This window comes from Pipistrellus kuhlii, unplaced genomic scaffold (assembly GCF_014108245.1).
Source record: "Pipistrellus kuhlii isolate mPipKuh1 unplaced genomic scaffold, mPipKuh1.p scaffold_m20_p_11, whole genome shotgun sequence".
In the NCBI taxonomy this organism is placed as follows: Eukaryota; Metazoa; Chordata; class Mammalia; order Chiroptera; family Vespertilionidae; genus Pipistrellus; species Pipistrellus kuhlii.
The window spans coordinates 52,062,981-52,075,360 of record NW_023425416.1 but is presented as its reverse complement, the minus strand read 5'-3'; the positions used below and the strand labels follow the sequence as shown (position 1 = coordinate 52,075,360).

Here is a 12,380-nt window from a genome sequence, read left to right as displayed (position 1 = left end):
GAAAGTGTGGGGACCACTATGGAAAAGGTCAGGAAGACATGTTCCTTCCACAGACACTCAATTCCCAACTTAGCATCCAAACTACTCCCACCACAGACAACTAGTGGAAAACACAGGAGAGACAAAACTTTTGAAATGTCTTTTGGAAATATCTCCAACTCTGCAGCTAAAATGCAGGCACTGCCCTAGCCAGTTTAGCTGGATGTAAAAAAAACTGGAATCCTCATACACCACTATTGGTGGGAATTTTTTATTTTAAGTTGAGGAAAAAACTACTCCTGCACATATCATATACCCACTTGCAGTCCCAAGAGGCAAAGGGGCTACCTTCTATTTCACCGGAACACACCTCACCACACTCCGGCCTCTTCCTCTCCTTTTCTATATTGCCGGTGGGGAAAAAAGTATCCAGGGCAAATGAAATGCAACCACAATTCAGTACCAGAAAGCAGCATTTGTAACTAGATTTGTTTCAATAAAGACCTAAAGAGGAAAACTGTTACCACCCAGCAAGGACATTAGTTTCTCTTCGGAAAGCTCTCTACGCATTAGCATTATTAAGTCTTGAGGCTTATCAATAGCAGATGCAGACCTAGAAGTCTGCAGGTGAGCGAGCCACGGGACCACACCACCAGACGAAGGCCAGCTTTTCCTTTTTAACACAGTTCTACATGCCACGCTCTTAGTAGTGAGCCCAGGCCAGCCCTCTTTGTTCCGATCTGCTTAGGGACATAGGACAGAGGGAGCTTCAGGCACGTCGGTGCGTCACATCCAAATAGTCCCAGAAGGCTCTGATCTCCAGACTCTTCAGCTCTCCACAGCAACCGGCAAGCACCTGTGGTCACCGACTGGTTCAAATATTCCTAGTCTGCATGAACTATGAAGCTTTGTACTCAAGGAAATGCTTAAAAAAGAATATTCCTCTTGGTGGAAATAACCTCTGAGACCCTATACAGATGTGGCCCTCTTACTAAACACACCAGGTGGCAAACAGAGCTAGGAAGTAGGATGCACTCAACATGGCCCTTTACCTGGACTTGCTGTGACTGCTGAACCTGGATCTGCTGTTCTTGCTGGGTCTGTGGCTGAACACTGGTGGTGACTGGACAGGCAAGTTCAAGCAAAGAGCCGGCCACTTCGGTGCTGTCGGTGTAGATGCAGTTCCCGCCCTGCTGGTACACCATGGTCGTGGTGGTGGTCTGCTGGAACTCCTGAAGGGCTTCCGGCCCCTTGGAGGCCAGCGAGTCCAGAAACTCCTTCATCCTGTGCTGCGGGACGGACCGCGCCTTCACGCGGATGTACTCTTCAAAGGAGATGGTGTTCTCCAGGGAATTATTCATATTGCAGAGGCCTCAGGTTCCTAGTTACAGAAACAAACGGCCATAAGTCAAAATTATGCTACTATTTTTATATCTTAAAATGCACAGGGCAATCACGCTTGCATCAGAATAGAGTAGTCGGGCACCTGTAAACATCTGGAATCCAAAGTAGTTTTGTTATACCACCTTATTTTCTCCAATTAGTGGTATCTGAAAATTGTTTCCATAAACATTTCTTAATCAAACTCTCACACTGAAGACAGAAAACCAAAAGCATGCGCCACAGTACTGGATGAGACGGGCTAAACACTCCCCCCCCCCCGCACACGGCCAATCCCCTTTCTCTGCAGAGCCAAGCACGGGGCAGTGAGTCAGTCACGTGCAAACTGCTCTGTGACCACCACAGAGAGGACACCGGGGGAGCTGGGACAGGGTCCTCCTGACCTATTCTATGGCACCGCCAGCTGTCTGCTACGGGGAAGGACAGCCACACCGCCTCGCTACGGCAAGACCCGAGAGAGACCCCCCCACCTCTCATCGGGAGCGCCCCAAATTCCATGGTGCCACATAGTACTGCTCATTCTTTCGTGACACAGCTGACTGAATACGAGCACGGATTTTGGAGCCAGACTACCTAGGTTCAAATCCTCCCTCCCTTTCTCCTTAGCTGTGTGATCCCGGACAAGACAGCGACCTTAGTTTTCTTGTCTATCAAATGGGGACAAAAGAGTATTTACCTCACAAAATTGACGTGAGGATTAAATACATGGAAAGCACTTAGGAAAGTGTGTGACACAGAGGGGGCTGCCTAAGTGTTCATTGTTAACATAAGCGAGGAGGGAAGTGAATGATGTCTGCAGTAACGAGGCCACCACCACAATCCTGCAATCACTGCCACCAGTGCTCCACCAGGGGTCTACCTGAGAGTAACCGGCAGGAGGGGCACCGCCCAGGTGCTGAAGGACAGCCATGCACCCTAGGACAGGCTGTCACACAGCCCTCCTGGCCAGCACCCCCAGAACTGCTGAAGCAGCGCAGGATGTGAGAGCCACACCGCCAAGGCAGCCTTTCTGCCAAAAGGACTCGCAATTGCAAACGTCTTGGGCCATCAGGCTGCCCACAGGTTTGCCTACGTTACAGACAGAAGGTGTCTATAGCGTCTCCTCCAGCTGGCAGACAAAACTCTGTCGTGGTCCTCTATGAATGGCGGACACACAGTAGGTGCTTTGTTGCATTTGGAACTCAATTTGGAACAAGCAGCATTATGACTCTGCTCTATATCTGTAACTTACAACCGTAAATGTTATGCTTTTCCCTAGTAAATGGTTAGTATATCCTTGGGGGAAAACCCACAGCCAGAGTGAGACCAAAGAAATATGACTTATTGCTATTGATGGACGGACACTGGCAATATCTCTGGAGTGCTGTAAGGACAACAGAGTAGTATATTCAGGTGTTTCAAACAGAATAGCCCCAGCAATGAATTGTCTATGACGTACGTAACGTATTGTAAATGTCTGTCCCCACAAATACAGATAGCACAGACCTCATCCTGTCTGACGGCTCCTCGGAAACTGCAGGCACGATGGAGGGCAGAACACACACACAGAGGGCAGGCCAAGGACCACCTGCAGGGTCAACCGTCCGACGCCTTCTCACCACCCCTTGCCCAGCTCTTCCTTCTCTGCGGCAGGCCGGAGGCATCTTCTAGGGACCTCCAAACTACGCTATCCATGCTGGCCACGTGACAAGGTCAGGCCAAGCACCCGTCCTTCCGTCCCAGTCAGGGCAGGCTGCCCCAGGGCAGGCGACCCCACCCACCCGGCACAGCTTCCCTTTGTAAGAACATCCCAAGTGGAATTCCCTCACCAAGGCCCTCTCCTAACTCCCACTCCCCGGCTTACAAAGCTCACCACATGGGACCCTAACTCCTAATGACACTCCGCCTCCACAGGGAACGGGGAGGGTGCTACCAGCAGCAGGGACTGGTTCTCTGCCATGCGGTGTGTATTTCAGGTTTTTGGTGTGTTTGTGTGTGTGTTGTTGTTTTTTACCTCCATTGTAAAACAACAGCAGAGGTCAACTGAAATTTTATTTCCTCAAATTTATTTCCTTCATCAATTAGTTGCATTCCTATAAAATACTGAGAGAGTGCTTGAATTTTGAAGATTGCATGTACAAGAAACACAGCCATATGTCAAAGCAACAAAAATAAATTATAAGGAGTCATGCAGCAAATACTTTGTCTCAAATCTGAGAGATAAATGAGCAAACAGCAAGTACAAAGGAACACTGCAAACCGAGTTTATAGAACTAGGAAGCCCTCCCACAGATACTGCTGGTGAAGGCAGCCCGTCTTCCCAGTGACCGTATTTCCTGCCACCTTTGAAGTTTCAGACCCAGCTCAGGTCTGACCTGAAGCATAAAGGAGACACACAGCAGCTTTCCTCCTAGAAACAAGCTCTCCCGTTCCCAGTGTATTTTCCACTTTGGTTTTCTGTGTTTTTCTTTTTGGGGATGGGGTGGGGGGGGAGTAGGTAAAAGTAATACATCCATTTTCTAAGAAAAAAAATGTTCAAATATTATACGAAGATATAAAATGAAGTAATCACTAAGAATACTTTGTTGGCTCAGTGGATAGAGCGTAGGCCTGCGGACTGAAAGGTCCCAGGTTCGATCCCAGTCAAGGGCATGTACCGTGGTTGCGGGCACATCCCCAGTAGGGGGTGTGCAAGAGGCAGCTGATGGATGTTTCTCTCATGGATGTTTCTAGCTCTCTATCCCTCTCCCTTCCTCTCTGTAAAAAAAACATACATATATATATATATATATATATATATATATATATATATATATATATATATATATATATATATATATAAAATGTGAATACTTTGACCCCTGGTTCTTGATCTACCATTTTATTTTAGAGAGGGAGGGAAGAGTGAAGGGGAGAGAAACCTCAATTTGTTCCACTCCTTTATTCATTCATTGGTTGATTCTCTTTTTTTTTAATCTTCACCCAAAGACCAAAGATACGATGTTTTTTTTTTTTAAAAAAGAGGAAGGCAGGGAAGGAGCAAAAGGAGGGAAAAGAAAAAGAGAAACATTGATTGGTTGTCTCCTGTCCTGGCCTGGACCAAGGATCAAACCCACAACCTAGGCAAATGTCTTGACCGGGAATGAAACCCACAACCTTTGTGCACAGGATGATGCTCTGACCACCCCATGTGCCTGCCACCTGCTTCCGGAGTCCCCCAGTCTCCTCAGCCCCCCAGCCGACCCGAGGCGCAGGCAAGTCTCGGATGTAGGCTGTCCAGCCTCCCAGGGCCAGCCGAGGTGCAGGTAACCAGGCCGGCTGAGGCTTGCACTGCAGGCAGTGGCAGCAGCAGGTGTGATGGGGCATCGCCTCCTGCCTGAGGGCTCCCGGACTGTGAGAGGGGGCAGGCGGGGTGAGGGGACCCCCCCCAAGGGCATGAATTTTCATGTAACATAAAGAAATTAAAGTTCCATGCCCTCTAATTTTGACAAACATTTAGCTAAGTGAGTGTAATTTCTGTTTAATAGATCTTTTAGTTTTAGAACACAGTATTTCATACCAAATCAAACTCGGAGTTTTTTTCCAAGTCAAGGTTTCAAAGATGATAAACACTATTCTACTCCAAACAAATCCTGTCAGCAAAGCCAGAATGCAACCTTCAAAAATGTCACTACAAGAAACTCTAAATATAAATTTATTCCCTGAGCAGAATGGCAAGTAAGATGGTAGTCATCTCTCAAACAGAATGGAAAAAAGCTTGGAAAAAGTTATCTGCTATGAAGTCTCAAAGTTTATTCTTTAAGCTTTCATAAAAAGGGGGGGGGGGGGAATCTATAAAACTTAGAAAATGTTGATAAAGATTCAAAAACATGTGTTCATTATAATCTTCTCTATACTCATGAAAATATTTGAAATATTCAATGATAAAAACACCTTTTGGTTAGTAGATAGCCATGTGTTTTCAGTAGTTTAGAGCCAAAAGTATAAAACCATATGCAGGTACATCAACACAATAAAATACTAGGCTGCTGTAAAAAAGAAGGAATTCTTACCATTTGCAACAGCATGGATGGAACTGGAGAGCATTATGCTAAGCGAAATAAGCCAGTCAGAGAAAGATAAATATCACATAATCTCACTCATTTGTGGAATATAATGAACGACATAAACTGATAAAAAACAGATCCAGAGACAGAGAAGCATCAATCAGACTGACAAACCTCAGAGGGAAAGTAGGGGAGGTTGGGGTAAGGAGGAGAGACCAACCAAAGGACTTGTATGCACGCACACAAGCCTGACCAACGGACACGGACACCAGGGGGTGAGGGCACAAGCAGGGGGGCGGAATGGGGGGATAAGGACACACAGGTGATACCTTAATCAATAAAGAAAAAGAAACAAGATAAAGCTAATCCATTTTGTTTTAGAACTTGTTAATCAAGGTTGCATTGATGCATGCCAGTATAAAACAAAAGCATGTGAAGTTATTGTTCTGGGAAATAAATTTATTTAAAACATGGAAAACACACACACATGCAGTGCTCCAAGCGCAGAGCCCACTGCTGGTGGGCTTCACTGACTCTACACAAGTCCACAAAACCATGTGAAAACCACGGAACTAGAGCAAGCTAAAAAATGGGTACAAATGATGTATTCAATGGAAACTTAAAAGATTTAATGAAAAAGGCCAACTTCAAAGAACATTTCAAACTGTCCATTCATACAGACTGAAACACACCCGGCTTCATGTCTTGTCCTTTTAACCTGCTCACATGGCAACACCCACCAGACTAGCACACCCAGCAAAGAAAGCGCCCAAAGTCACATCTGACCTGACACCAAGGGCTGTGTAGGGAAAAGCTTTAGAAATACACTGACATTTCTCACACTAGTCAGTAAAAGAAACACAGAAAAGCTAACCAAATTCTCAAAGTGGTGATGGTTTCTTCCTTTGCTTTTATGTTCAGAAAGAGTCCTCCCTATCATAAGATCAGGTAATTTTTCCATCTACAATTTTTAAAATTCAGTGTATTGTTTACATGCTTTGATCCATTTAGAATTTATTTTGCATTATGTAAGGCAAATGTCTAATGTTTTTCCCAACATCAAACAACTTGTCCCTTTATCATTTTTTATTAAGGTATTATATGTGTGTGTGTATGTATGTGTGTGTGTGTGTATATATATATATATATATATATATATATATATATATCTATCTATCTTACCATTGCCCCTCCCCCCGACTCCTGAACATGCCCTCACCCCCCAAGTCTTACGTCTATTGGTTATGTTTATATGCATGCATACAAGTGTCCCTTTATCATTTATTGAAAGACTGAATTTCCTTTGCCCGCTGACTTAAAATATAAAGGTCTGGCTTATAAGCTGTGATTCCATAGATCTTTCTATAACACAGTAGCTTCAAAAAAAGCATGTTGGTACCTAGAAGATTCTTGCTGACCCCTCTCCACCCCCAACACGAAGTTGACACATAAACAAGCAGCAAACACAATTGTATTTATTTACTAGAGGCCCGGTACACAAAATTCACACATGGAGGGAAAGAGGGAGGGGTGGTGTCCCTCAGCCCAGCCTGTGCCCTCTCACAGTCCAGGAGCCCTCAGGAATGACCAACTGATGGCTTAGGCCAGCTCCCAGCAGTCAGAAATCCTTAGCCACCACCGTAGGCTCACCCTGTGGGAGTGCACTAACAACCAGGAGGCAGCTCCTGATTGAGCTTCTGCCCCCTGGTGGTGTGTGCGCATCATAGCAACCTGTTGTTCTGCAGTTGGAATGATTTGCATGCTAGCCTTTTATTATATAGGATTCCCAGTATCCTTTAATTATATACGTAAGAAAAAGAGCTGGCAAAAAATGCATCTAAACTTTAACAGTAGTTTTGCCAGAGTGGTGGAATCACAGAGGACTTAAATTTCTTCTTGTTTAGTACTCTCCTGTATTTTCCATAATACGTATTAAAGAAATAAAAAGTTGTGGGTTTTTTGGGGTTTTTTTTGCAGAGTGGTTATATAGCAATAACATAAGATACATAAAAAATTCTGGATGATTGTAGTACGATTTCCCCCCCTCAGAATCCTAAACTCAAAGATAAACCTATCAAGCACCAGATGCTGGCATAATAACAAAGACTGTTAAATCCTTCCAGATGCTGTTCACAAGACACAAGGTTGAGTCTTGAAATAGAGGAAGAGAAAGGAATAAACTCAATGAATCTACTCTCCATAACCCCAAAGAAACAAGAGTCTTTATTAGCTCCAAGTCAAGGACTTGGTGAGGGGCAGTAAATATTAATTAAAATACTTACAGAAAGCTCTTGCTGAGTGGCTCAGTTGATTGGAGCGTGGTCCCGTACACCAAAAGGTTATGGGTTCGATTCCGGTCAGAGCACATGGTTAGGTTTTGGGTTCAATCCTTGGTGGAGTCACAAGTATGGGAGGCAACGATCTTACAAGGTCTCTCTCTCTCTCTCTCTCTCTCTCTCTCAAGTCAATACACATATCCTCAGAGTGAGGATAAAAATAAAAATTAAAAAACACTAAAAAATGTTTGCCACTCTGGGGCTCAATAGAGTAAGGGGAGTCTGTAAACAAGCATTTGCTTCTGAATGCTTTAAGGATAGCTATAATTCTTTAGCCAAAACCAGTTTGGCTCAGTGGATAGAGTGTCAGCCTGAGGACTGAAAGGTCCCAGATTCAATTCCAGTCAAGGGCATGTACCTTGGTTGCAGGCACATCACCAGTAGGGGGTGGGCAGGAGGCAGCTGATCAATGTTTCTAAACTCTATCCCTCTCCCTTTCTCGCTGTGGAAAATCAATAAAATGTTTTTTTTAAAAAGTATAAAATATATGTTTTTAAAAAGAATAGCTGCTTTGCAAAACCATAAACCACCAGCACCCCAACAAAAGACCGGAGAAATCTGTTTTTGTTTGCACCCCGTGATCACTCGCGTTTCCCATCCTTCCTTCTAGCAGAGCTCAGCACAGCGCCTGACCCAGCAGGCCCGCATACATGAGCGTTATCATTATTTTATTGCTTTCTCACTAGAACACAAGATGGTACCAAGGACAAAGGTTACTCCCCAGCAGCCATCGATAACGTTTCTATTGGTCTGTTTGTTAGTTCTTTCTTTTTTCTACTTAGACACTGAGGGAGGACCTAAGTACTCACCAGAACGTCCTTTCCTGGGCCCCTCAAACATAATGCCTCCCCACCTCTTCATCTGCCCACGCCTTTCCCAGGAGTTCCCGACACAGCTCCCTTTCACTGTAGATCCATGTGTGGACAACACACTTCAACCAGGAACTTAACCGATGGGCACAGCCATTTGCAATATCTAGTAAAGTTGAAAATACCCATCCCATACGGTCCAGCAATTCTATCCTTAGGCCTCTATGACTCAGTATTAACAAGATTCCCAAACCAGGAGGAATCTAGATGTCTGTCAACAGTTAAATGGGTAAGCAATGAACTACAGCTGCAGACATGAGTGAATGTCACAGACACAATGCTAAAGGAAGGAAGACATAAAACACAGCATGACTCCATCTACATAAAACTCAAAAGCACGTAAAACTGTGTTATCTGAGGAAAACAAGGTAAATTAAAAGAAAAACAGACCACGGTCATCACGTAAGTCAGAAAAGCAATGGTCCCCGGGGATGGAGAGGCCGGAGGGGAAAGACGCACAGGAAGGGCTCAGTGCAGGGACTTCTCTGCACTGAGGAGGTGGCCGTTAGACAATAGGTCGCTTCATACTTTTTCATTAAACTGTATACAGATGCTGAGTTTACAGAAAGGTAATTCACAGATTTCTAGAAAGAAAAAAGAGCTGTCTGACACAGCCCACCAGCTCTACTACAGTTCGCCCTTGCCTAAGTGTGAGATCAAAGGACAATTCTTTCAGCAAAGTAAGGAGATTCACCTATTGTCTTCATGCAACCACAGTCAGAAATCAGAAATTCAGGATGCCACTTAGGAAAAAAAAAAATGAAACCTTTAAGTGAAGGCTGGAGAGGATTAAGACGTTTGGAACAAAATGTGGGACAAGTAAATACCAAGTAACGGAAGAGAAAAGGTGTCCAGGCACCCCTCCATCTGGCTGAGCAGTGATGATGACCACTGCGGAGGGAGGCGGCCATTCACAAAGCAGACCCGCAGGAAGCACAGCGCACCCAGGGCAGCGCACTGCCTGGAGGAGGAGGTGGCAGGTGGGCTTGAAGGAAGAAACCCGCCTCTGAAGCCGTCGCGTGGAGCCGCAGACCTGGGTCACCTCTTTCGAGGGATTCTTGTTTACAACTGGCACTGCCTTCCATTCTAAGAGGAGGAGAGCATCAGACTGACTGGATGCTAAGATGCAGCTCTCCCCCACTTTCGACCCGGGGCCCAGTAGTGTGCCTGGTGGGACGTGGGACGTTCCGGCTCCCGGAAAAGCTGCACACATACTTCCGGCACATGGACGGCGTTAACTCACCCGTCACCACGCTGCATGCATTTCTGCTGCTTGTCTTGGGTTCTTAAGACCTGTGACATTCTGAAGAAGACAGAACAAAGAAGTTCTTTCCATCCTCAGCCTCTTTCTAAGTTTCAGCTTTGTTCTTAGAATAACACGGTACGTTAGAAAGAACTACGCCCATCACTATCCAACTAGACTGCTAATTCTTCTTCCTCTTAGCTTCTCTTTCCTTAAACTTGAAGCAAAACCGTAAAACGTAAACTAGAGGTGCTCCCCCCCTCCCCGCTGCTACCGGAACACAGTACTAGGGCTTAAAGGGACAGCGGGTGGAGGATTGAAACTGTATCACAAGCGACTCCCGCAGTGATACCCGGGCTGGTTGGAGGAATTTCTTGTGCGGGGCGGGGGGGGGGGCTTTTGAACTACAAAAAGGGAAAGCAGGGTTCTCGGGTTGCTCAGTTTTCCTCTGGGCAGCTTCGGGGCCGCGCCGCAGCGGGCCCTGGCCTAACGGAGCACAGGTCCCTCCCATCCGCACAGAGGCTGCAGTTAGGGGTTTAACGAGCGGCGTTCCGGGGCCCGGTAGTTTCACTGTGTCCGCACCACAGGATCCCCTTCCGGAGCGCACAGAGGTGACGTGTATGGATTGCGCTCGTGGAAGAATCAATCTCTGGTGGCAGGAAAGCGGGGAGCGAGGAAGGGAGGGCCTCCGGGGAGCAGCCTCCCCGCCGCTGCACAAAGCAGCAGAGCGAAAGGCGGCGGCCCAAGGGCCCGCCGCAGCGCAGCCGGCAGAGCCAGGTTCCAGGGGGAGCTGGCCGCTCTGTCCCCGCACCCACCCCGCACCGGAACTCGGGGTCCCGCATCCTTCCAGACCCGACCGCTCGCCAGGCGACCGCTCGCCAGGCGCAAAGCCGGATGGTTTCCCCCGGGCGGCCCGGGGACGTCTCCCGAGCAGGAAGGGCCCAACCCGCAGCCTTCCTCGCACAACCAGCCTCCCGCCCGCCCGCTCCCCGCGCAGCAGGGGCGTCCCGCGCGCCCTCGCCGCGGCGCCGCCACCCAACAGCGGGGCGCGCGCCCCGAGGCCCGGGTCCGCGGGCGAGTGCGCGCCCCGGAAAGCCGCCCCAGCCCCCGGGCCGCAGCTCCGGGAACCGAGCTCCCCGGGCCGAGGACGCGCACGTCGGCGGCCACGCGCACCTGGAGGCAGCACAGCGCGCGCGCCCCCGCGCGTATAAACAGGCCCCGCCGCGCGCGAGCACCAGCGCGCGTCCGCGCGCCGCGCCCACCCGGCCCCCGGCCCCTCCTCCCCCACCCAAGGGGCGAGGGCGCGCGAACCCAGGGACGTTCTCCGCTCCGGAGCCGCCCCAAGGTCTCCGGGGCCCAGCGGCGGCCCCCCCGCCCCCGCCCGCCCGCCCGCCCGCCGTTGTGTGGGGTGGGCCCGCTGCCTCAGGCCCGCGGCCTCGCCTCGTCCCTTCCCACTGGAGCCCTCACCCGGCGACGCCGCCGCCGCCGCCGCCGCCGCCGCTCTACCCGCCGGCCCCGCCGCACCGCTCGGGGGTCCGGTTCTGCCGTCGCCGCTCCAAGACCGACAGGATTTTCCCCTCACAGCTCCCTGGGCGCCATCTTACATTCAACCCTCGCAGCCAATGGGTGGCGAATGCCCTTCTCGCGATATTCTGAGCGTTGGATCTCGCGAGAGTTGAGGCTGCCTCCTGGCCTGACTTAAAGGGAACGCTTCTGGCGAGGAGGTAGGCCCGGCCTCGGGCTGCGGTAGCGGCTAAACTAAGGGTATAGGGCGGGGCGCCCCGCCCCCAGATGCCCCTTCATGCGGGGCGGAGCCAGACCCCGAGATCGGCCTCGCCCTGGAGCCTAGGCGGGCTGGGGGCTCAGCTCAGAGCTTGCTCTCCATGCCCACCTTCTGCCACCTGCCCGGGCCTCCTTCAGTAGCGCAGCAGCCTCGCGCGGGGCCGGCCTCGGTTAAGGTGGCCCCCACAGCCGCTGACCTAAGCCTGGCGTTCCAGCCGCCTCCCACCTGGGACGCCCCCAGGATACTGTCCTCTAAATACCCCTAGCTCCTGGGACCCTCTTTCCCCCTACCAAATTCTGCCTTTGTAATCCAGCCTCCCGCAGTCCAGTCCACCTTAAAGTGGGCCTCTGCTAGCCGGTGTTTGTATACAGGGAAAATGTGGAGGGTGTTAAAGCTGCAGGCGCCCTGGGCTCCTCAGCAGCCCATGCTGCTGGAGGGCAACCTGCACCACATTTCCCTTTAAAGACCTCTGGACCTTTGCACTTGTGCCTCCTGCACTGGCAAACTCCCTGTGCTTTAGGTTCGCCCAAGAGTCACTTCCTGGAAGTAGTCTCAGCCCAGGCTGGGCCAAGAGCCCCTCGGGGCGCAGGAGACCTCCCCTGCAGGTGCCTGGTCCTGTCCTCGCTGTGCCTGGCACAGAGCAGGCACTCCATCATTTGCTCGATGGCTGGGCAGGCAGCCTGGCCGCTCTTCATCTACCTAGGCAGGTGTGCAGGCAAACTGCAGAGCCCTCTGGCACAGGCT

At 49.5% G+C, this 12,380-nt stretch overlaps 1 protein-coding gene across 5 annotated transcripts in view; it reads right to left on the bottom strand.

Annotated features, from left to right (window-relative positions):
- QRICH1 (glutamine rich 1) overlaps positions 1 to 11,491 on the bottom strand; it is a 30,869-nt gene extending 19,378 nt beyond the window's left edge. Inside the window, exons 1-3 of one of the 5 annotated variants that reach the window (XM_036432308.2) lie at positions 11,321 to 11,490; positions 9,854 to 9,913; positions 1,032 to 1,360 (exon numbers count right to left, since the gene is read on the bottom strand). In XM_036432308.2, the coding sequence (XP_036288201.1) occupies positions 1,032 to 1,340 (309 nt within the window). In that variant the 5' untranslated portion in view covers positions 1,341 to 1,360; positions 9,854 to 9,913; positions 11,321 to 11,490. Of the gene's footprint in view, positions 1 to 1,031; positions 1,361 to 7,687; positions 7,707 to 9,853; positions 9,914 to 11,320 lie in introns of those variants that run through there. The other 4 variants (XR_004986949.2, XM_036432307.2, XM_036432310.2 and 1 more) reach the window with 4 other exon arrangements.
- Between the last annotated feature and the right edge of the window lie 889 nt (positions 11,492 to 12,380).